We start from the raw sequence: 25,124 nt of genomic DNA, 5'->3' as shown, positions 1-25,124 counted from the left end.
ATCAGAGCACGGGGCTGGGGCTGAAAGGATGGCTCAGAGCAGCAGTTCTCAACAAGGGGATGCGGCCAGGCCAGTTCGTGCACAGCTGTGGTCCAGCTGTGCTAAAAAAAATTCAAAAGTTGCTGCTCTGGGCCTGGCAGGGGTGGAGCTGGCTGAAGGGGAGCGAGGGCCTTGCAGCCTGCACCAGCGCTCCTGCCAGCGGGGGCTGGTGCGTGCTGCAGTGGGCAGGAGAGTGGGTCTGGGGGTAGGTTGGGGGGCGCTCTTGGAACTAGGGGTTTGCCCCAGGTTTTACGTGGGGTTCCACTCCTGGCCCAGTGCTGGGGGTGCCGGCTGCTGCCCGGCCCACGCCCAGGGCTCCACTCCTGGCCGCACTCTGGGCGAGGGCGCTGGACATAGGGGACTGTGGGCAGTTTTAGGGTGGGGGGTGCTGTGGTTTTCAACCTGCAGCCCACGTGACACACTGTGAGTTGCTAGTAGGCGGGGCCAGGGTGACCGAGAGCCCCACGCCCCCGCTCACTCTCGGAGCAGATGACCCCAGCGGCGAAGCGGGTGCCCGTCTTCTTGCAGTTGAGGCTGTTGCCATGGTGCTGGCAGTGGCTCAGCGCCATCTCGTGGCCAGCACACCTCACGCCGCTCAGCACCATCTCCGTCACGTTGCTGGCATCCCAGTACCACGTCTCCTGAGAGAGACGCCGGGCTGGTCAGAGTCCCGTGTGCCCCCTGCCCCTCCGCAAGGCAAGCCCAGGCACCGAGCCCCGGGCATGCCCCCTCCTGCCCCACACTTGTGTGTGCCGTGCCTGTGCCATTCCCCCTCCCCACCCCCGGCGAGACCGGTGCGTACCTTCCCGGATGCTGGGCAGCAGCTCCCAGAGACCAAGCCCCCAAGCGTCCCTCCCCGCACTGCCTGGGCCCTGCGAGCAAGCCCTGAGCCAGTCCCGGTGGGCGAACCCCTGCCCCCCACGCCCTGAGGCCTGGGCCCCTCCAGCACCTACCATCACTGCATGCAAGGAGTAGCCCAGGCCGAGCTGGCGACATACCACCATGGCTTCCTTGGTGGTCCAGCCCTCACTGCAGACCGTTCCCCACTTACTGCCTCGCTTCACCTCCACGCGGCCCTCGGTGGGGGCCCTTCCTCCTACTATGCGGATCTGTGAAGAAGCCCTGTGGGCCGTGAGCATGCAGCCCCGCCCCACAGCCAGCCGGCCCTGCGAACCCAGCATGCTGCCCTCGCCCCGCCAGGGTACTGGGCCCTGCCTGACGCGGTTAGCCAAGCCAGCACTAACACCTACTTGTAAGCCATGGTTAGCGAATCCCAGGCCCAGCTGGCGACAAGCCACCATGGCCTCCAGGGTTCCCCAGCCATCGCCACAGATCAGGCCCCAGGCGGGGCGCCCACTGCTCCCAGTGCCCAGCGCCACCTCAACCCGCCCCTCGAAGCGGCTCCGGCCCCCGCTCAGGCGAATCTGCGGAGAGAGGGTGACAAGGTCAGGTTAGCTGGGGAGCAGCGGGAGGGGCTGGTGGCAGGGCCCAGCTGGGTCCCTGAGGCTCCACTTGCAGAGCTCCAGGCGTCTCCCACCTCCCCCAGCAGCCTCCCATGTAGCCACAAGCCAGCTCTTCCCATGGGGCTGGGGCCTGACCTGGCGCTGGGGAAGGGGCCGGCGGGGCAGCCCCTACAGCCTGCACCTTGTCTCTCAGAGTGGGTGCAGCCCGGGCAGTGCCAGGCCAGCTCCAGCCCCGCTCCTGTCTGCCCAGGGTGCGAGGGAGTGCCCTTGCAGAGCTGGCCTGGGGAGCCAGAGTTGTATCCTCCCGCCCCAGCCCTGATCCCCCTGCGGTCCAGACAGCCCCTCCCATCTGCTGATGGTGATTTGCAGTCGCTTCATCTCCAGGGGCACCAGGTGCCCAAGCTGCCCCTCCCAATCCACCACTGGCCAGTGTGGCAGGACCAGGGCAGAGCTCGCGCCATGTGACTCCAGGCCTGTCCAGCTGCCCGTGCAGGAGCCAATAGCCTCGTCCAGGCTGGTGCTGGGGGCCCTGGAGATGGGGAATGAAATCAGCAGAGACCTGCCGTGCAGGTGGGAGCGAGCCGAGGGGGGAGCTGCGTGCGCCCAGCTTGCTCGGTGCCCATCCCCCAAGTGCACGCAGGGAGCATGCAGTGCAAAGCAGCAATCTCCTGATGGGTGCTCAGGACTCCTCTCCCAGTGGGTGGGGATGGGCGCCCCAGGGCAGGCTGAGGTTCCCCGATGGGTGCTCCTCTCCTCCCCAGACCTGGGGTGGCACTGCGGGGTGCCACGCCCAGGGCAGAGCACGGGCTGTGAACTGAACAGACCCTGGGCGTGTGGGACACCTCCCATCATCACAGCCCCTGGCCAGCACCCACCCACATGGGAGAGAGACGCCTGGGGGCAGGAGCACCATGACACTACTGAGACCCATAGAATGGGGCAGCAACCCATGGGGGAGCAGAGAGGAAATAGAAGAGGGTCTGTGCTGAGGGTCCTCCCTCTTCCCCCCATGACTGCCCCCCAAAGTGCTCAGTGGCAAGGGTACGACCAGTCCTCCCGCACCCCAGCCTGGGAATCGTCTCCTTTCTGCCTCATCAGCTGGCACCTATGATGGGACCAGCGAGAGCCACTGCAGCACTGGGGTCCCTGCCACGTGTTCTGGATGGTAAAAACCCAGCTGGCACATGCCCCCCCCCACAGGGGGCTACCCCAGCTGGCACATGTCCCCCCCACAGCAGGGGGCTACCCCGGCTGGCATGTGCCCCCCCCCACAGCAGGAGACTCTCCCAAATGGCACATGACACACACACACACACACCCCGAGCAGGGAGCCACCCCAAGGCCTCGTGGGTGGCCCGTGAAAGGTGTTACCACGCTGGGTTTTCCCATGGGCAGTCAGACAGCGCTGTGCACATGCTGGGTTCCCGTTTGGGCCCCATGGCTCCACCCCACTGCAGTAACACCTGGCTCTGGTCGGCACTAGCACCCTTTTTGTTGGGGGGGCAGTGCCCGCTTTGCCGGTGTCTCGGAGGTGGCCCCTCCATGCCAAGGAGCTGTCAATGTGACGGGGGGACATGAGGGGGAGCTGCTGGCAGAGGGCTGGGCCCTGTGTGCCCTGCCAGGGGAGATGGCCCCCGCTGGGCAGTGACCTGGGACTCTGGCAGAGCAGCAGACCCTGGGCTCCGCTGAGCCTCTAAGCCAGGCCCCCTCCCGCAGCCCTTGCGGGCTGCCCCCCTGCATGGGGGCGGTGCTGACCGTGGTCTCGTAGCCCATGTAGGGGATGTTGCAGCGGAGCCCGGCATCCTCGGAGTGCTTGCAGTCCTCCGCCGTGATGTTCTTATAGGGGCAGCTCCACAGCGACTTCTCCGAGCCTGTGCACTGCACCTCGTTCATGTGGATGGGTCCCATCCCTGCCGGGAGCAGATGGGCCAGGGTGACGGGGAGGCAGGCAGCCAATGCCCAGGAAATCCCCATACCTACCCTAGTCCCAGGAGCCCTCCCTCCTCGCCCCAACCCTCCCTCCTGCTGGACACATATGGGGGTCTCCTCAGACCTGATCGGTTCCTACGGGGCTGGCGTCAGGCATTTCCCTGACCCTCCAGGGGCTGGGCTCTCCCTCGGAGGCTGAATTTCTCCCAGCCCTTGCAGCTTGCCTGTCTGGAGTCCCCTTGGAGAGGCTGGCAGAGAGGGGGCAGGGGCAGGGCGCGAGGGCACCCAGACTGCACAGCGCTCACTAACAGAGCTGGAGCGGCTCAGCACCAAGCCCACCCCAATGTGGGGAGAGCCCCCTCGAGCCAGCGCCCCCGGGGTGCAGAGCCCTCAACCCGCCTGACCTGGTTCTCTCCAGTGCAGAGCAACAAGCTCAGGGGGTCAAACAGGTGCCCAGAGGGCAGACGTGCCCACACTCATGCCCTGACGGGCTCCCTGGCATGCGCTGACACGCTTCCACGTATGCACAGGGCTGCCCCAGACCTTCTCCCTTCACCAGCCCCGTCCCAGCTCACCTTGGCCCATGCGTGCTCCCGTCAGAGCCTCCTTGGCACTGCCGAACCCCAGCTCACGGCACACCACGCTGGCTGTCAGCAGGTTCCAGCGGTCATCGCAGACGGTGCCCCACTCGCTGTTCTTCAGCACCTCGACCCGGCCTTCCCCGGCCTTGGCACCGCCCTTCAGCCGGACGCGCTGCTGCGGCGAGAGCGTGGGAGACATGTCACGGGACAGCCGACGCTCCGCACTGCTGCCAGGCCCAGACCAAGGGGCACCTCAGGGCTCCTGCTGCCCCCACCAGGCCCTGGGAGATAGTCACTGCCTGAGACGCAGTGGGTGGGGCAAAACCATCTGCATGCCCCATGCTGAACCCATGGAGAGCGCTTACCTGGCCCTGATGCTGCTGCTGCCGCTGCTGCTTCTTCTTTGGGGCACTGCCAGTGGTGAAGAGGGGCCCTGGCGTGCAGCTCACCACAGCGGGCATCCCGCCTTTGCAGGTCGCAGTGGCATTGCCCTTGTAGAATTCGAAGGGGCACATGGAGATGTGCACCTCGTTCCCCGTGCAGGCCACCGAGTGTAGCCGGTAGCTGAGCTGCTGCCGTTCCAGGTACAACCTGCCAGCAGAGAGCAGAGCGTGAGTGCCTGGCAGGGGAGGGGCAGCGGGGTGCCAGGCACCGAGCCCAGCCCAGGGACTCTCGCCATCCATGACCCTAACACTAATCAGCAGGGAAGAGACAGACCGTCACTCCATGGCCCAGCCCCTTGCAGCACAACCCTGGCCCCGGCCAGCAAGGCCCACAGTCCTCCTTCACCAGGGAACCCCAGAGCTGGCCACAGGCCTTTGGACTCCGGTACCCATTTACCTCTTGGGGACCCCAAAGTCCTCTCTGGGCTTGTGTTTGGGGCGAGCTTTGGAGACCAGCCTGGAAAATAGAAAACAACAGTCAAGGAGTTCGGAGCCCAGGTCTGCAACCAACGTCCTGCCCTGGCTTTGCCTGCCACTGCCGGCCCGGCAGAACGGGGTTGCCCAGCTGCCTCCAGGGCCCTGGCCAGATCCAGGCGTGTGGGCACCAGACCCACCTGGACAGGGCCTGGGTGCCGCCCATTCCACCAGGCCTCAGGCGGGGCTCACAGCAGGAGGGCAGCTGCTGCCAGCGACAGCTTCTCCCACCTCCTGGCCGGAAATCAGTCACCCACTGCAGTGACTCCATTTCCCACCTGATGGCCCATGACAGGTGTGACGCAGCCATGTCCTGTGTCACGCCAGCCACCACATCCCACAGGCAGGCACATGCTCCCTGGAATGCAGCACACATGGCGCTCGGTGCCCTATGGCCATGGCATGCATGCTGCGTGCTCCCGACACCGGTGACCCCTGGGGATGAGCGCCTTGCACCGCTCGCAACCTCACCCTCTCCCGTGTAACCCCAGACAGGCAGGGGACCGAGCTGCAGGGGGCCAGGCAGCTTCCAGGCTGTCTCCCCCAAGGCACTGCGCCCGGCCCTGCAGGGAGCCCCACGCCTCCCGATACAACGTCAGCCTGCCCCTGGCATAGCTTGAGTGCCCGGTGTGTCTGGGTCGGGAAGGAAAGCTGGAATTCAGACTCTACTGCTCGCTCCTGCGCTGGCCGTAATTCAACCCCCTTGCTCCAAAGGAGCTGTGACGTGCAGCATTGCTGGCACCACCCGTGTAAACACTGCCCCAAACCATGGTCCTGCGCTACCCCTCTATCCCGTCCAGTGTATCCCCCTCTGTACACCCAGCAGCCAGCCACCCCCATGCATAGCCCCCGTACCCACCAACCCACACCTGTGCATAGCTATCCTCCCACCCATCCCTACGCCTCCATACACCCAGCCAGCCACCCCCATATGTACCCACCAACCCACACCTCTGCATAGCTATCCTCCCCTCCCCCTCCGTACACCCAGCCAGCCACCCCCATACGTACCCACCAATCCACACCTGTGCATAGCTATTCACTCACCCATCCCTCCCCCTCCATACACCCAGCCAGCCACCCCCGTACGTACCCACCAACCCACACCTCTGAATAGCTATCCACTCACCCATCCCTCCCCCTCCGTACATCCAGCCAACCGCCCCTCACCTCAGTACACCCAGCAGCCAGCCACCCCCATATGTACCCACCAACCCACACCTGTGCATAGCTATCCACTCACCCATCCCTCCCCCTCCGTACATCCAGCCAACCGCCCCTCACCTCAGTACACCCAGCAGCCAGCCACCCCCATATGTACCCACCAACCCACACCTCTGAATAGCTATCCACTCACCCATCCCTCCCCCTCCGTACATCCAGCCAACCGCCCCTCACCTCAGTACACCCAGCAGCCAGCCACCCCCATATGTACCCACCAACCCACACCTGTGCATAGCTATCCACCATCCCATCCCTCCCCCTCCGTACACCCAGCCAGCCACCCCCGTACGTATTTCTCCATCCATCCCTGTACACACCCTGCCACCCACCCCTCCCTGTATGTAACCATGCATCCATTCCCCCAGGTAAACCTCCATCCCCTCATGCACTCCACCCCATCCTCCTCTCCATCTAGGTCCCCTCTGCTCCACCTCTGCACTGGCAGGGTTCCGCGGCCTACCTGGAGCTAGGGCGGGTGTCAAAAGCAGCAGATTAAGGATGGCCCCCTGCAATACGGGAGCATTAGCAGGTGGGAACTTGTGTCAAGCCCCTGCTCCTGCTGACCTCCGGGCAATGCCAATGGGCTGGGCAGGGCCCCAAAGGGAGCACAGCCACCAGCCGAACCCACCGAGACCAGGGCAGCCCCCTGCACTCCCCACTTCCCTTCTCTAGCAGGGAGACCAACAGAGAGTTCAGTGCGTGCCCAGCTCCTCTCTGGTCCCTCGGCCGCCCCCAGGCTCTCCAGGATCTGAGCTCTGACCTGGAACAATGAGGGGTGGCTCGGGCCACAGGGCCATTGGTAATCTTGGCTCATGTCCCTCAGCCAGTGCTGGGAAGGCATCAGACCAGACCCAGATCTCAGGGCGGGGACTGCCACTGCGTGCGCACAGCGTAAGAACATCAGAACGGCCAGACTGGGTCAGACCAAAGGTCCATCTAGCCCAGTATCCTGTCTTCTGACAGTGGCCAATGCCAGGTGCCCCAAAGGGAATGAACAGAACAGGGAATCATCAAGTGATCCATCCCCTGTCCGCTCATTCCCAGCTTCTAGCAAACAGAGGCTTGGGACACCATCCCTGCCCATCCTGGCTAATAGCCATTGATGGACCTATCCTTCATACACTTACCTAGTTCTTTTTTGAACCCTGTTATAGTCTTGGCCTTCACAACATCTTCTGGCAAAGAGCTCCACAGGTTGACTGTGCGTTGTGTGAAGAAATATTTCCTTTTGTGTGTTTTAAATCTGATTCCTATTAATTTCATTTGGTGACCCCTAGTTCTTGTGTCATGAGAAGGAGTAAATAACACTTCCTTATTTACTTTCTCCACACCAGTCACGATTTTACAGCCCTCTATCATGGTCCCACTTAGTTGTCTCTTTTCCGAAATGAAAAATCCCAGTCTTATTAATCTCTCCTCATATGAAAGCTGTTCCATATCTCTAATCATTTTTGTTGCCTTTTTCTGAACCTTTTCCAATTCCAATATATCTTTTTGAGATGGGGCGACCACATCTGCACGCAGTATTCAAGATGTGGGCATACCATGGATTTATATAGAGGCAACATGATATTTTCTGTCCTATTATCTAGTCCTTTCTTAATTATTCCCAGCATTCTGTTTGCTTATTTGACTGCCGCTGCACACTGTGTGGATGTTTTCAGAGAACTATCTACAATGACACCAAGATCTCTTTCTTGAGTGGCAACAGCTAATTTAGACCCCCACATTTGATATGTCTAGTTGGGATTATGTTTTCCTATGTGCATTACTTTGCACTTATCAACACTGAATTTCATCTGCATTTTGGTGTCCAGTCACCCAGTTTTGTGAGATTCCTTTTGTAGCTCTTTGCAGTCTGCTTGGGACTTAACTATCTTGAGTAGTTTTGTATCATTTGCAAATTTTGACACCTCACGGTTCACCGCTTTTCCAAGATCATTTATGAATATGTTGAATAGGACTGGTCCTAGTACAGACCCCTGGGGGACACCACTATTTACCGCTCTCCATTCTGAAAACTGACCATTTATTCCTACCCTTTGTTTTCTATCTTTTAACCAGTTACTGATCCGTGAGAGAACCTTCCCTCTTCTCCCATGACAACTTACTTTGCTTAAGAGCCTTTGGTGAGAGACCTTGTCAAGGCTTTTTGAAATTCTAAGTATACTATATCCACTGGATCCCCCTTGTCCACATGCTTGTTGACCCCCTCAAAGAATTCTAGTAGATTGGTGAGGCACGATTTCCCTTTCCAAAAACCATGTTGACTCTTCCACAACAAGTTATGTTCATCTATGTGTCTGACAATTCTGTTCTTTACTAGAGTTTCAACCAGTTTGCCCAGTACTGAAGTCAGGCTTAGTGGGCTGTTATTGCTGGGATCATCTCTGGAGCCCTTTTTAAAATTGGTGTCATATTACCTATCCTCCAGTCATTTGGTACAGAAGTTGATTTAAATGATAGGTTACAAATGACACTTAGTAGTTCTCCAATTTCACATTTGAGTTCCTTCAGAACTCTTGGGTGATACCAACTGGTCCTGGTGACTTATTATTGTTTTGTTTATCAATTTGTTCCAGAACCTCCTCTAGTGACACCTCAGTCTGGGACAATTCCTCAGATTTGTCACCTCAAAAGAATGGCTCAGGTTTGGGAATCTCCCTCAAATCCTCAGCCGTGAAGACCAATGGAAAGAATTCATTTAGTTTCTCGGCAATGGCCTTATCTTCCTTGACTGCTCCTTTAGCATCTCTATCTCGTCCAGTGGCCCCACTGGTTGTTTAGCAGGCTTCCTGCTTCTGATGTACTTACACATTTTTTTGCTATTACTTTTTGAGTCTGACTAGCTGTTCTTCAAATTGTTTTTTGGCCTTCCTAATTATATTTTTACATTTCATTTGCCAGTGGTTATGCTCCTTTCTATTTTCCTCACTAGGATTTAACTTATATTGTTTAAAGGATGCCTCTTGGCTTCTCACTGCTTCCTTTACTTTGTTGTTTAGCCACTGTAGCACTTTTTGGGTTCTCTTACTATGTTTTTTAATTTGGGGTATATATTTAAGTTGAGCCTCTATTATTGTGTCTTTAAAAAGTTTCCATGCAGCTTGCAGGGATTTCACTTTTGGCGCTGGACCTTTTCATTTCTGTTTCACTAACTTCCTCATTTTTGTGTAGTCCCCCTTTCTGAAAGTAAATGCTACCATGTTGCGCAGTTCCCACTACAGCCTCCAGGCCCTGCCGCCACACACGAGTCCCGCAGCCCCATGGCTTAGGTGCAGGCATATCCGGGTGGGGAATGGGGGGACTCACAGCCAGCCCAGCTGCCCCACTGCCATTTTCTCCAGAAAATGGCCCGCGTCCACCAGCCCTTCCTTCCCCCTCCAGGAGAGACAGCTCTGCTCCAGGGCCCTGGGCTGACCCCGACAGCCACCGAACCCACTGCTGGGCTGGGGGCCGGGAGGGGGGTGAAGACCAACAGTCCCATCTCTGTGGCAATGGCCCCCACATAGGGATCCCCAGCGTGTCCCCCTGAGAGGTGCCCTTGCCAGGGCACGGTGCTCCCCGCTCCCAGTACAGGGACCGGATCAGACCCCACTGGGGCACAGCCCCCTTTGAGGGGCTGGCGTGGGGACCATATGCAATGCCAGGCCAAGGAGAAAGAGCCATTTCTCGTGGAGGACACAGAACACAAGCAGAAGCCCCAGCTCCATGCAGGGGTGGGTCAGACCCCGACCAGGCCTCACATCCCAGCCACGGCCGAATGAACCTCACCCACTGAAATGCAAAGGCCCTGCAGGAGCCGTGCAGCGAGGGGCTCAGTCCTCTGCCCAGGGCAGCCTTTGATCCCAGGGTGAAGTTCATGGCTCCAGCTGGATTCCCAGGGCCCAACCCAGAATCCAGCCCTGATGGCAGAAGAGATTGGCCCAGGCAGGGGCAGCTTCTCCCATTCAGAGAGACTCGGCAGTCCCAGACCTGCCGGGGAGATTCGGCCCCAGGATGTGGCCCTGGCCCTACCCTGTTACCTTGCACCCGGCCCTGGGCTCCGGCTCTTTATCTTGGCTGCTCGCTTTAACCGCCTGCAGAAAGGAAACGGTGACCTGCCGGTCAGGGGACAGTGAGGGGCTGGCAGATGCCCAGAGCTACAGCCCACAAGTCCAGAGACAGCACCAGGGCTGGCAGCTCCCTGGGAGTCATGACAGAGCCAGGCTGGGGCTGTCGGCCAACGTGGGGCCTGGGAGGGCATGAGGAAGGCCCCCTGGAGCTCAGCTCCACGGCGCTGGATCCCTGCAGGGCCGTGCACATACAGCCTCCTGGGCCAGACCCAGCCTCTGCACAGGCTCCAGGCCAGGTCCGAGCACCTCAGGCCACCCAGGCACCACGAGGCTGCCCCAGGCTCCCCACTCAGCAGGGCCAGGCTCAGTGCGGCTGGCAATATGGGAGCACTCCGGGGCTCGCCGGACACAGGCATGGACCCAGGGTCACTGCCCCAAAAGCAGGGAATTTGTAACAAGGCCCATGCAGGGTCTGTGCCCTCGCCCCGTTCTGAGCCATCAGGTTCCACCTCCGCGTCCCACTCAACCGACCAGCTTAGTCACATGGGAGATGATGCCCTCACACTCACCTGACTCCAGCAGCTGGGGATTTAGGAAAAACACCAAATATCGCGAGAGTCACAACAGAATCATGAGAGTTGGCAGCACTGACCCAGCCATCACCAGGGCTGCCCCACTGTGGGGCCCCCCAGCCTTACTCCAGCTTCCCACCCCCCAACCCCACAGGACTCCCCCCTCCTTGGTACCCATGCAGGCCCCACTGGGCAGTGCCAGGCCCGCCCCATCGGTGGGGCTATCCTCCAGCCCTCTCACTCACTTGTAGAAGTTCCTGTTGACCTTCTTCTCGGCCGGAAAGCCCATCATCCCGCAGACCACGCGGCTGTTCTTGTGGTTCCAGCCCTCGTCGCAGATTTGCGCCCAGCCCTCCTTGTAGCGCACCTCCACCACGCCCTCCGTCACCGGCAGCCGCTTCCTGGCACCCGAGACCACAGGCCGCAGCCTGAGCTCCTCCACCTGGTTCTGCTCGGCCTGGCAGAGGGAGAGCCCAGTCAGAGCTGCTGATCTCCACTGGACAGGTCCCAATAGCCTGCCCAGTGCCAGCCTGTCCGGCCCACTTGGTCCAGCACTGGCCTGCCCGGCCCTCCCGGCCCCGCGCCAGCCTGTCTAGCACCGGCCCGCCCAGCCCCACGCCAGCCTGCCCAGCACCGGCCCTCCCGGCTCCGCGCCAGCCTGTCCAGCACCGGCCCGCCCAGCCCCACGCCAGCCTGCCCAGCACCGGCCCTCCCGGCCCCACGCCAGCCTGCCCAGCACCGGCCCTCCCGGCCCTACGCCAGCCTGTCCAGCACCGGCCCGCCCGGCCCCGCATCAGCCTGTCCAGCCCTCCCGGCCCTGCGCCAGCCTGTCCAGCACCGGCCCGCCCGGCCCCGCGCCAGCCTGCCCAACACCGGCCTTCCCGGCCCCACGTCAGCCTGTCCAGCACCGGCCCGCCCGGCCCCGCGCCAGCCTGTCTAGCACCGGCCCGCCCGGCCCCGCGCCAGCCTGTCTAGCACCGGCCCGCCCGGCCCCGCGCCAGCCTGCCCAGCACCAGCCCTCCCGGCCCCGCGCCAGCCTGCCCAGCACCGGCCCTCCCGGCCCCGCGCCAGCCTGTCCAGCACCGGCCCGCCCGGCCCCGCGCCAGCCTGTCCAGCACCGGCCCGCCCGGCCCCGCGCCAGCCTGTCCAGCACCGGCCCGCCCGGCCCCGCGCCAGCCTGTCCAGCCCTCCCGGCCCTGCGCCAGCCTGTCTAGCACCGGCCCGCCCGGCCCCGCGCCAGCCTGTCCAGCCCTCCCGGCCCTGCGCCAGCCTGTCTAGCACCGGCCCACCCGGCCCCGCGCCAGCCTGTCCAGCCCTCCCGGCCCTGCGCCAGCCTGTCCAGCACCGGCCCGCCCGGCCCCGCGCCAGCCTGTCCAGCACCGGCCTGCCCGGCCCCGCGCCAGCCTGTCCAGCCCTCCCGGCCCTGCGCCAGCCTGTCCAGCACCGGCCCGCCCGGCCCCGCGCCAGCCTGTCCAGCACCGGCCCGCCCGGCCCCGCGCCAGCCTGTCCAGCACCGGCCCGCCCGGCCCCGCGCCAGCCTGTCCAGCACCGGCCCGCCCGGCCCCGCGCCAGCCTGTCCAGCACCGGCCCGCCCGGCCCCGCGCCAGCCTGTCCAGCACCGGCCCGCCCGGCCCCGCGCCAGCCTGTCCAGCACCGGCCCGCCCGGCCCCGCGCCAGCCTGTCTAGCACCGGCCCGCCCGGCCCTGCGCCAGCCTGTCTAGCACCGGCCCGCCCGGCCCTGCGCCAGCCTGTCTAGCACCGGCCCGCCCGGCCCCACGCCAGCCTGTCCAGCACCGGCCTGCCCAGTACCCCAGCCTACCTGGTGCCAGCCTGCGCAGCCCCAATGACAGGGACACAGAGACCGCACCAGGCTCAAGAGAACCCGGGAGGTGGAGCCTGGGCAGGAGCGAGACTGGGTCAGGGCAGGGCAGCCCCAGTGTGTGGCCCCAGCGAGAGGGCTGGTGGTAGCCCTGCCGGGGGCGGGGGGGGGGACTGGCAGCCCCACTGCGTGGGGGATGGGCGGAGGGCAGCCCCCGCTGCGTGGGACATGTGGGGGGGGACTGGCAGCCCCACTGTGTGGGGCATGAGGCCCGGACCCCAGGGCTGCACCTACTCACCTCGATGACGTTGGAGTCCACGAAGCCCGGGATGCGCTCGTCCTTGCAGATCACGCCCGCGTCCTCCTCGTGGCTGCAGTCACTGTTCCCCCAGCCCCGTGACTTGCAGTCCGCGATGCTCTTCTCGCTGCCCCCGCAGTTCACATTGTCCAGCCAGACCCGCCCTGCAGAGGCACCAGGCCAGGGCGGGGTCACGGGCAGGGCCGGGGTGTATATAAGGTGTGGGGGTGTCTTTGGGGGTATGTGGCAGTGTGGGGCAAGTCAATGCAACTCAAAAAGAAGTCGGAAGAAACATGAATCCCACCCCCCAAAGGGTGATTTCCCGGGGAGCTCCCAGTGGCGGGGGGGGGGGGGCAGCCTGGGGTTTCCCCGCCCACAAAAACCAGAGCAGCCTCCTTAGGAGCCCCTGCCCTGGAATCCCAGCCTCCCCCAGCCCCCAGCCCCACTGCACACACACCCTGACCCACTGCGCACACCCAGCCCCCAGCCCCACTGCGCACACCCAGCCCCCAGCCCCACTGCGCACACACCCTGACCCACTGCACACACCCAGCCCCCAGCCCCACTGCACACATACCCTGACCCACTGCGCACACCCAGCCCCCAGCCCCACTGCGCACACCCAGCCCCCAGCCCCACTGCGCACACACCCTGACCCACTGCGCACACCCAGCCCCCAGCCCCACTGCACACACACCCTGACCCACTGCACACACCCAGCCCCCAGCCCCACTGCGCACACACAGCCCCCAGCCCCACTGCACACACACCCTGACCCACTGCGCACACGCAGCCCCCAGCCCCACTGCGCACACACCCTGACCCACTGCGCACACCCAGCCCCCAGCCCCACTGCACACACACCCTGACCCACTGCGCACACCCAGCCCCCAGCTCCACTGCACACACACCCTGACCCACTGCGTGCACCCAGCCCCCAGCCCCACTGCACACACACCCTGACCCACTGCGCACACCCAGCCCCCAGCCCCACTGCACACACACCCTGACCCACTGCACACATACAGTCCCCAGCCCCACTGCACACACCCTGACCCACTGCTCACATACACCTAGCCCTACTGCACACACACCCTGACCCACTGCGCACACCCAGCCCCCAGCTCCACTGCACACACACCCTGACCCACTGCGCACACCCAGCCCCCAGCCCCACTGCACACACACCCTGACCCACTGCACACATACAGTCCCCAGCCCCACTGCACACACACCCTGACCCACTGCACACACCCAGCCCCACTGCGCACACCCAGCCCCCAGCCCCACTGCACACACACCCTGACCCACTGCACGCACACAGTCCCCAGCCCCACTACACACACACCCTGACCCACTGCACACATACAGTCCCCAGCCCCACTGCACACACCCTGACCCACTGCTTACATACACCTAGCCCCACTGCGCACACCTAGCCTCCAGCCCCACTACACACACACCCTGACCCACTGCTCACATACAGTCCCCAGCCCCACTGTGTCCACACACACACCCAGCCCCACTGCTCACACACCCAGCCCCAATGCGCACATACACCTAGCCCCACTGCGCACACACAGCCCCCAGCCCCACTACACACACACCCTGACCCACTGCTCACATACACCTAGCCCCACTGCACGCACACAGCCCCCAGCCCCACTACACACACACCCTGACCCACTGCACACATATACCTAGCCCCACTGCGCACATACAGCCCCCAGCCCCAATGCGCACACACACCTAGCCCCACTGCACACATACAGTCCCCAGCCCCACTGCACACACCCAGCCCTACTGTGTCCACACACACACCTTGACCCACTGAGCACACACCCTGACCCACTGCTCACATACACCTAGTCCTACTGCACACACACAGCCCCCAGTCCCACTGCACACACACCCTGACCCACTGCTCACATACACCTAGCCCCACTGTGTGCACACAGCCCCCAGCCCTGCTACACACACACCCTGACCCACTGCTCACATACACCTAGCCCCACTGCACACACACAGCCCCCAGCCAACTGCGTGCACACCCTGACCCACTGCTCACATACAGCCCCACTGTGTGCACACACACACTCTGACCCACTGCGCACACACCCTGACCCACTGCTCACATACACCTAGCCCCACTGCACACACACAGCCCCCAGCCTCACTGCATGCGCACCAAGCTGCACTGCACATAGCACACAGCCCCACTGCACGCACATACACAGTGCCACTGCACAACGTGCACACATCCAGCCACACTGCGTGCACACAGCCCCCAGCCATACTGCGTGCACACACACACAGCCGCACTGCACACACACAGCCCCAGCCCCACTGCACACATACACACACACATGCACAGCCCCCGTGCACACACACAGCCCCACTGAGCACATACAGCCCACAACCCCATGACATGCACACACACCCCAGCCCCACTGCACGCGCACTCCCCCATAAGCCCAGTGACACACACAGTCCCTCTGCCCACACACAGCTCCACCATGCGCACCCCCCACACACATAGATTCTGGCCCTGCCAGCCACGACCCTCACCAACGCCTTTGCCATATTTGGCGCTGTGGGCCCAGCCGGTGGCGGCCACGAAGCCGAGGTGGCGGCACAACACGTGGGCATTGGCCAGCGTGAAGTCGTCATCGCAGATGGTGCCCCACTCCTCGTTGTAGAAGACCTCGATGCGCCCCTCGTTGTGCTTGCGGGGGTACCCGGCCAGGCGGAACTTCAGCTTGGGGCCCTGGCTCTGCGCCGTGGGCGTAGGCCCGGTGCGCTGGGCAGCGCCCACCCAGAGCCAGATGCTGCAGAGCAGGGCCAGCAGTTCCTGGGCACTGCTACTCCTCATGGCTGAGATGGGCCTGGAAAAAAAGGGGGATGGGGTCAGATGGGCCCTCACACTCATGGGCAGGGGCATGGCCCCATGGAACAGCAGAGACTTAGGGCCTTAGAGCATGGCCTTGGGGCACGTCTGAACGTACGGTGCTGCATGGCTCGGGGAAGGGCCGGCCCCGTCTGGCCTTCGGGCACGTCTGCACGTACAGTGCTGCACGGCCCAGGGAAGGGCCGGCCCCATACAGCCTTGGGGCATGTCTGCACGTATGGCGCTGTTCGGCCCGGGGAAGGGCCAGCCCCAGCCGGCCTTAGGGCACATCTGCACGTCTGGCTCTTCTCTGCACCCTCTCCAGTTTTTCAACATCCTTTTTAAAAGGTGGGCACCAGAATGAGTGCTATATTCCAAGTACCTGCCTCACCACTGCCATATACAGAGGGAAAATGTCCTTGGCGCTCCTACTCACGACATCCAGGCATCACATTAGCCCTTTTGCCCACAGCATTGCACCGGGAGCTCATATGGCTTTGCTTAGCCACTATGACCCCTGTATGAAATCAGGTTTGTTTGACGAAAGCTACGTACCCACAGAACTAGGCTGAGTGGCATTAATTCTATTCATATTCTTCAATTCATCATTAGCTAACTGAATCCTGTATCTGCTTTTCCATTATTTTTCCCCAGGACTGATATCAGGCTAACCAGCCTATAGTTACTGGGTCATCCTGTCTGCCCTTACTGAATATTTGCACAACATTAGCACTTTTCCTGACTCCTGGTCTTTCCCCAGTATTCCATAATTTATTACAAATAAACACCACTTGGTCAGAGATCACCTCAGCCAATTCTTTTAGGACTCTTGGGTGCAAGTTATCCAGGCCTGCTGATTTTAAAATGTTTGTCCTTACATTCAACTTGATGGCATTTCATCATTTGGATATTACACAGTGATATGCTTCAGAAGGCAGCATCTGATCAATGGCAGAATCCTATTGATTTTGATGGCAAGCAGGAAAACCGGAAGGTGGAAATGGGGGCACACAGAGCCCCGGCATGTCTGCAGATCAAGGAAACATTTGATGTCACCATCGACACCTTCCAGCATAACCACCACCCCGTCAGCTCTGCCCACCACCCAATGGAGTTTACCGTGTTAGAGAGAAATGGAATAAAAAGGAGGAAAGTTAGGGGCGGCAGAGAGCCCCTGGCATGGGAGGGAGAGGGAATAGGGGGACGCAGAGCCCCGGCACAGGGCAGTTGTTTTTGAGCAGTGCAGGCACGAGGGGCACAGGGCACACTGAGTGGCAGACTCTGATCAGACAGGGGATGGCTGGTTCCCAAAACCTCAATGGCCAGGTTGAGTTTGCAAGAACAGAACCAAAGCCAGCTGGGAGACTGTTTGTGGGCAGGCAGCAGGGAAATGCTTTGCAGAGCTGGCCGGGTCGCTGTCTGCCCCCATGGACGGCATCTGCCCCTACACCAATGTCAGATCATCACTGCGTCTCGCTGACCCCGCAGGATCAGGACTAAAAACACCGTCATTCACCTGCAGCTTGCCAGGACATGCCAGGCCTTCCTGCTGGACGAAGACCCCGGCACTGGAGCACTGACATTCCCTGCATCACAGGCTAGGCTGCTGTGTACACATCAGGCCTGTGCTCCTCCCCAGCCGGCCCCTTTGGTCCAGATCTCCAAAGCCATTAATGGACTCAGTCTGCTCTGGGCTTTGTGATCGGCATCTTCCCAGCAGCTGGGACCTTGGCAGCACAGTCCCAGTTCACAGTCTGAACTGCCCACGGGGGGAGGGGACACAGAGCAGCGGGGCAGCTGGGTTTTATTGGCCTTTCTCGCTCTTTCTCAGCAGAGGTCACTTGGGTTTTATTGACCTTTTCGAGAGGGGAAGGCAGAGAGACTGGGGCATGTTGGATCCAAACATTCAAACCTTCCAGCATGAGACCTCAGCCACCTCAGCCAAAGGGGTTGCAGAAACGGGGGAGCACAATGGAAATAGTGGTGTGTGCGTGTGTGTGGGGGGGGGGGGGTTTCAACACCGTGTAAACTCACAGAGGAGCTGCTGAAGCAGCCTCTGCAGCACCCAGGATCGGGCCAGGGAGCAGATAGGAACCACTGGGACCCCCCCAGCCTGGAACTATCTCCCTCTTCCCCACCCCAGCTGAGTCTCAGTAGCTCCCCTCGCTCCCCTGTTCACAGCAAACTGTCCTCCCCTTCCCCCCACTAGCAAGGGCCGAGTCTGAAAAGAGACAGGAACACTAACAGTGCAGCATGATGCAGAGACAGCAGATGTTTCAGTTCTGTGTTTGGAAAGAAGCAGAGTGAGGTTTCCATATCTTGCAGGGATAATGAAATGCTCGAGTCCATCGGTAACCAGGGAGGGTGTTAAACAGCAGCTGCTACAAATAAACAGCTTTGCATTGGCAGAACTGGATAACTTGCACCCGCAGTGTATGAAAAGCTTTCTGAATCATTACATGTTTTTCAACGTGGCTGGGAACAAGGGGAAATTCCGTGGGACAGAGCTCATGGTGCACCAGTAAAAGGGGCACATGGGATGACCTGGGTTACTACAGGCCAGATGGCCTGATATTGGTCCAGAATAAAATCATGGACAGGCTGATATGGGAGGCAACGAGTCAAGAATTAGAAGATGGCAGCACAAGTGATGCCAGTCACCAGGGTTATGGAAAATGGGTCTCGTCAAACAAACTTGATATTGTTTTTAATGAGATCCCATGTTGGACTGAGAAAAGAAATGTGTTGTCATAAGAGATAGACTTCTGGAAGACGTTTGACTTTATCTCCTGTGACATTCTGATAAAAAGATCAGCACTACACAAAATCACTGTAGCCCATAGTAAATGGATTAAAATTGGTTACCTGTTAGAGCTAAAATGTAACTGTGAATGGAGAATAGTCATCGAATGGGGGTGTTTCTGCAGGGGTCTTAACAGGGATCTGTTCTTGACCTGATGCTTTTCGATATCTTTATCCATGATTTGGAAGAAAATATAAAACCATCCAAGGGGTGTTTTCTCTCTCTGGTGTAACCCTCACCCCGTCCGAAGGGCGTTTACTCTCTGGGTGAATTCAGCAAACCAGCAAGGAGAAACCGGACACACAAATTCTAGTTTTTACAATACCCTCGCCCTGCACCCACCCATTGATGGCCTGCAAGATTTGCTCCTGAAACCCTCAGCACCTAGGGTGATCAGATGTCCTGATTTTATAGGGACAGTCCCGATTTTTGGGTCTTTTTCTTATATAGGCTCCTATTACCCCCCACCCCCATCCCGATTTTTCACACGTGCTGTCTGGTCACCATATCAGCACCCCAGGACAGGCCTCTGTCACATGATCTGGAGGAATCATAGACTCATAGAATCATAGACTTTAAGGTCAGAAGGGACCATTATGATCATCTAGTCGGACCTCCTGCACAACGCAGGCCACAGAATCTCACCCACCCACTCCTGTATCAAACCTATGTCTGAGTTATTGAAGTCCTCAAATTATGGTTTAAAGACTTCAAGGTGCAGAGAATCCTCCAGCAAGTGACCCGTGCCCCACGCTGCAGAAGAAGGTGAAAAACCTCAAGGGCCTCTGCCAATCTGCCCTGGAGGAAAATTCCTTCCCGACCCCAAATATGGCGATCAGCTAAACCCTGAGCATGTGGGCAAGACTCACCAGCCAGCACCCAGGAAAGAATTCTCTGTAGTAACTCAGATCCCACCCCATCTGACATCCCATCACAGACCATTGGGCATATTTACCGCTCATAGACAAAGACCAATTAATTGCCAAAATTAGGTTATCCCATTATAACTATTGATCCCTAGGGGAGCAGCCACAGAGGGGGACATGACATACTTTGCCAGTCAGTCACACACCTCTGTTAGAGATCAGGACTCCCGAGTTCTAATCCTGGCTCAGGGAGGGTAGCATTGCCCCGTGGTTAGAGCAGCAGCGGCCAAGCAGTGTGGCCAAGCCGCTGAGAGCTGCCCCCTGGCTCCAGCTCTGCCAGAAGTGGCGTTGTGCAGCCTCTCGGTGCCTCATCAGTAAGACGGGCTGAGCCACGACTGCCCTTGCGCAGGGTCTGAGGCCTCGCTCAGTGCAAGGCACTCCTCAGAAACACGGACAGCAGCCACACAGGGGCTCCCGGGTCCCAGCCCAGTGCCCCTTCCCGCAGGCTCCAGGATATTGGGCGGGGAGCCCCCCGCTCCAGTGTGGCACAGCAGGACAGGCAGCCCCCATCACATGACACGTGCAGCCCAAACAACCCAGCCGCCCGGAGAGCTCTGCTTGGGTAGGGAGGGCACAAGGAAAGAGAAGAGGCAAGACCTGAGCAGTGGGCAGGGGCTGGATTCTGCGGGGCTGAGAGGATGGGGGATGCCAGGAAGGGGCGCCAGCACTCTGGCACCAGAGGGTTAGATAACCTGAGAAGGGAATGGGCAATGGGAAGCAGCACCTGGGCTCTGCGTTTCCTGCCTCTTCTCCGGGCCCCCCGGCTGTAGAAGGCTCCTCCTCGCACTCAGCCGAGTTCTGTCAAGGCCGGGGGAGAAGAGGGTGTTTCCGAGAGGGGCAGGACAGAGGGGTGAGGCGGAGAGGTGGGCGGGGCGCTGGGCTGGTCCCCTCATGAGGGGACAGCCCCAGACACTGGCAGGCAGCACATTTACAATGCAAAGAAAACATATTTCACCCGACACGTAATCAGCCTGTGGAACTCACTGCCACAAAGTATCACTGAGGCCAAGATCTCTTCAGGCTCAGACATTTGCAGGGACAATGGAGCCACGCAGAATTACACTGGAGAGCACCAAAAATTCAGCCAGGCCGTAACCCTCCACGGCGCCAGCTGGCCAGCCCAGTCGGCTGGAGCCTCCCACCTGGGGCAGGCTTGGGGGATGCAGCTGCTGGTGTCGGGAGCTGTCGCACAGGAACCTAGTGTGATCCCGCCTGGCTGCTCCTGCGGCTCGGGAACCCAGGTCGCCCACTCCGGCCAGAGACAACGTTTCCTCTGACTGGGGTTGTGTGCGCGGGGTCCCCGCCCAGAGCAGGACATTCAATCCACCCCGCGCCAAGCCAGACGGGCCTGCCTCCCCAGCATGAATGGGCCTCAGAGACTTTGGGGAAAGGGCTCGGAAGGACTGACAGGCCTTAAGCAAACAGCAGGGAGGGAGTTAAGAGAGAGCCCAGCTCCCTGGAACTGCTCAGGAAACCTCAGGAATTTACTGACAGCGCCAGTGAATGGGCAGGCTGCATGCAGGCCCCAAGGCCACCTCCTCGCAGGGGAACGGGGCCAGGAAGGGGTTAACGCTGCCAGCTAGGGGAATGAGAGGCCTTGCAGAATCCGGAGGTGCGGGGCAAGATTGGGGACTCAGCAACCCCCCCACACCTGCCCACCTCTATGCTGGCCCCTGCTCAGACCCTCCCCACGGTTGTTCCCTTGCTGGGGGCTCAGGGAGTCTTCCACCAGCACAAGCACTGGGGAGTATCCCTGGGCAATGGGGGCCACGCTCAGCGTGGACATGGCCTGCTTTGCTCTGCTCTGCCATCTCTGCTGACAGCACCCCCGGCGCTCTGCCCTTCCTCTCCCTCACCCACTCATCCAGGCCATGGCCAAACCCTGCCTCCTCTTCCTGTTGCTTGCCTCCCTCGTCCCATCCCCTCCTGCTGGGACACCCACCCCACGGTGGTCCCCAAGTGACCCTCTTTCCCCCGCACCAAGCCTATGGCCCTTGATTCCTGGCCCCATCCCCCTGGCTGTGGTCAGTGTGCGCTTCTGGCACAGGGGCCCGTCTCGTACAGGTGTTGCTGTGCCAGGGCAGAGCCGGAGCCTGAGCTGGGATGTGGGCACCAACCCCCTGCTTGGCAGCCCAGCTCCTCACGGCTGGGTTGGCAGACAGGGCCAGTTAGCGCTCAGCCTGCTACCCAGACACGCTCGTCAACAGGGAGCCGTGAGCCGGCCTGGTGCTAAGTCAGTGCTGGTCACATTTTCAGAGGTGTGGGAAATGATGATGGGGAGGGGTCAGTTCTACAGAGCCGACTGGGGTGGCTGGTACAGTGGGCTCATGGGAACAGCATGCACTTTAATACAGCCAAGTGCAAGGTCATCAAAGGATGTAGGTCATGCATAAGGCAAGGCCACATCCAGGAATGCAGCGGCACTGGCAAAGTCTTGCAGGTCACGGTGCAAACCAACTGAACGCGAGGTCCCTGTGGGACACTCTGGTAAGAGAAAGGACATGATCCTGCAATGCAGAGTGAGGAGCAGGGAGGTGGTGTTACCTTTGTATACAGCATTAGCGAGACCATCACAGGACACGGCCTCCAGTTCCAGGGCCCATGCTCCAGAAGGGATGTGGATCACCAGGCAAGGGATGAGAGAAGAGCTACAGGAACAACGTGAGATCTGGCAAACCAGCTCTGCAGCAAGACACTGAAGCAGCTCAATCCAAGGGCAGGCTAAGGGGTGAATTGGCCTTGTCTGCAAGTTCACATCCCAGAGTCCAACTGCGCCCTCCTGAAATGGCGCAGCAGAGAGCAGGAAAGTCCCCACTGACTGACTGACTGGCAGCACTGGCTGCGAGCGATGTAGCTCGCGGGGCTGGCAGGTGACCTGGCTGCCAGGACACACTCCCTGCTAATACAGAGCCTGGGGCAGGGATGGAGCCAGGTGCATTGGGGGCACCAATGGTGGTGACATTCCCAGGTGGCACCAGGAAGGGCTGCGGCCCTACAGAGGGCAAAGACAAACTCTGGGGCCCCAGAGCCAGACACGCAGGCCAGACACAGCTTGGGCAAGGAAGCTGGAGAATCTTTAGAAGCTCTGTCAGTCCCTCTCCAGTGGCCAGGCTGCCACTGCCCGGGGGCCACGTAAAGGCCCCAGCAGAGTCCTACCTGCACTGAAGCCCTGCCTACGGTTCGCCACAGCCACCCTCCTTCATTCCACGTGTCCACAACGGGCTTGCGGCCCCAGCCAGCCCAGCCTCCGCAGGGGGGCCCCAGCCGGGTCAGGTGCTCAAACAGTTCCGGTCTCTCCTGCCGACTGGGGGGCCTGGCGTGAAGAGTGACTGACAGCCACATCTGCGCTCTCCGAGTAACGCCAGGGCTGGGGGGCGCCCGTGCTATCTCACCCTCCACGTCCCTCCTCTCTGGGGAGCTGAGCAGAGGTCAGTGTTGCAGCGGGGCCTCTGGGCAGGGAGTTTGGTAATCCCAGTGCCAGTCAGAGCCAGGGGCACCGTTCTGCCCACTACAGACACGAGTCCGTGTGCACACGAGGGGTGGGGCCTGGCACCAGCCCCTGCGCCCATGGCGAACAGAGGCAGTGCAGGGGAGGAAGTGCGGCCAAGGCAATCCTGTGGAAACAGGGTATTTCTGGGGGCTCCCAAGCTTGTGTTGGGGACAGGGCCAAGCCCACAGCCCTGGAACGGGGCAGGACACAAGCCGCTGCCCTGGCATTATCACAGGGATGTCTGGCTGCCAGGGTCTAGCCTGGTGCTCACAGTAAAACCACCTCACTTCTGATCCTCACCCTGTCTGTGAGCTGCCTCATCCGAAGGGAGCATGCAGGGACATGCCTCCCCCCCCCCCCCCCCCCCCCAGCCCTGGCTGGGAAACTTGCTGCAGAAATACCGCTGGTTAAAGATTAATTCAGTCCCCTCCAGATTGTGGAAACAAAGCTTCCCTGGGCTCTTCTGGGCATCTCACGGCTACTGGCACCTAAACAGCCAAAGCAGCATATGCTTCCTCCTTTAGCTGCTGTAGAACTGGGCCTGTCCTGTGGGGCAGAGCCTGGCCCCAGGGGCCCCCTGCATGGCTGACCCCAGGCTCCGCAATCTCTTAGCTAAGCACAAGGCCCCGTGGCCCGAGAAAGCTCCACCTGGTGAAACACAAGCACACAGGGCTCCAGGAGCACATCCCCCAGGGCCCTGCTCTCTGCCTGAGCTCCCCACTGCACACAGAGCCCAGCTCTGGCCTGCTGCCAAGCCCCCAAGGTATCTGGGTGCCCAAGAGAAGCCTGTGGCCACGATGACAGCCACATCACCAGGACAACGAACTGGTTGCCCCATGGGGGACAGCTGGGGGCTCATGAGAACAGGAGACAGAACTGTCCTGAGAGTCTGCCCTGACCTCTGGAACTCACTGCCACAGGAGAGGAGACCACTATGCTCCAAAGCTCAGCTCTGTGCCTGAGCTCCCTTGCAAGAGCCCCTCGCTCCCGCATGCTGGCTGAGTCTGGGGTACAGCCCCTTTTCCAGCCCCGCTCATAACAGCACTCCCGGCGCATCTCCCTCTCCGGGTGCACTGAGCCACCCGGCTGATCAGGGCAAGAATTCCCATCTAGGCGCCGGCTGCAGGCAGGCAAGAGCAATCCAGCCTGTGACCCATTCCAAGGCGAGCCGCTTCCCTGCGCTGTCACAGCTGCAGCAGGTGTGACCAGGTAACAACCATGCGGCCCTATGGAGCTCAGTCCCACAGAAAGAGCATGGCAGACAGCGGGAGGGCAGAGGAGACTGTGGCCCACCAGCGTGGATGGACGGGCGGATGGACACTCCAAGGCAGGTCAGGGTGGGTTGTGCAGTGGGCAATGCTGGGGCAGCTTCAGCCCCACTGGGAGGCAGGGGTCAGGGGCAGTTTTGGCTCCATTTGGGAATGGGGGGGCAGTCATGGCCCCGCCAGGGGCTGGAGGTGTTTCATTAGCAGCTGGTGATGCTGCAGGGAGGCAGGCAGGGCTGAGAGGCCAGTGTTACACACAGCAGCCAAGTTGGGGCCAGGGCACAGCCTGCCCCTTCCCATCAGTGGGGACTGCTCCCATAAACACGGGAGCCCCAGAGCCAACAGTCTGGATTACCCTCTAAGATACACCTGGCTCCTCTATGCACCCTTCCATTTCCAGAGCTCAAACGAGCTTTCTGAGGACAGGGGAATGCTAGATGCCACCTGCTCCACAGAGGCAGCGACAGGAGGGACTCACCCAGCTGTGAAGATAGAACCCAGGAGTCCTGACTCCCAGCCCTGCTGCTCTCACCACTAGACCACACTCCCCTTTCAGAGCCGGGGAGAGAACCCAGGAGTCCTGGCTCCCAGCCCCGCTGCTCTCACCACTAGACCACACTCCCCTTTCAGAGCCGGGGAGAGAACCCAGGAGTCCTGGCTCCCAGCCCCACTGCTCTCACCACTAGACCACACTCCCCTTTCAGAGCCGGGGAGAGAACCCAGGAGTCCTGGCTCCCAGCCCTGCTGCTCTCACCACTAGACCACACTCCCCTTTCAGAGCCGGGGAGAGAACCCAGGAGTCCTGGCTCCCAGCCCCGCTGCTCTCACCACTAGACCACACTCCCCTTTCAGAGCC

The 25,124-nt window shown here is 60.8% G+C and overlaps 1 protein-coding gene across 6 annotated transcripts in view; it reads right to left on the bottom strand.

Moving 5' to 3' along the window:
* LOXL3 (lysyl oxidase like 3) overlaps positions 1 to 25,124 on the bottom strand; it is a 34,775-nt gene that overhangs the window by 7,880 nt on the left and 1,771 nt on the right. Inside the window, exons 2-12 of one of the 6 annotated variants that reach the window (XM_054030561.1) lie at positions 22,058 to 22,292; positions 15,466 to 15,782; positions 12,898 to 13,061; positions 11,026 to 11,237; positions 10,179 to 10,232; positions 4,853 to 4,912; positions 4,378 to 4,603; positions 4,007 to 4,187; positions 3,258 to 3,412; positions 1,290 to 1,463; positions 518 to 680 (exon numbers count right to left, since the gene is read on the bottom strand). In XM_054030561.1, the coding sequence (XP_053886536.1) occupies positions 518 to 680; positions 1,290 to 1,463; positions 3,258 to 3,412; positions 4,007 to 4,187; positions 4,378 to 4,603; positions 4,853 to 4,912; positions 10,179 to 10,232; positions 11,026 to 11,237; positions 12,898 to 13,061; positions 15,466 to 15,769 (1,693 nt within the window). In that variant the 5' untranslated portion in view covers positions 15,770 to 15,782; positions 22,058 to 22,292. The remainder of the gene's footprint in view (positions 1 to 517; positions 681 to 1,289; positions 1,464 to 3,257; positions 3,413 to 4,006; positions 4,188 to 4,377; positions 4,604 to 4,852; positions 4,913 to 10,178; positions 10,233 to 11,025; positions 11,238 to 12,897; positions 13,062 to 15,465; positions 15,783 to 22,057; positions 22,293 to 25,124) is intronic. The other 5 variants (XM_054030562.1, XM_054030566.1, XM_054030563.1 and 2 more) reach the window with 5 other exon arrangements.

Source organism: Malaclemys terrapin, chromosome 5 (genome assembly GCF_027887155.1).
Source record: "Malaclemys terrapin pileata isolate rMalTer1 chromosome 5, rMalTer1.hap1, whole genome shotgun sequence".
NCBI lineage: Eukaryota > Metazoa > Chordata > Testudines > Emydidae > Malaclemys > Malaclemys terrapin.
This window is presented reverse-complemented; position numbering and strand designations above follow the sequence as displayed.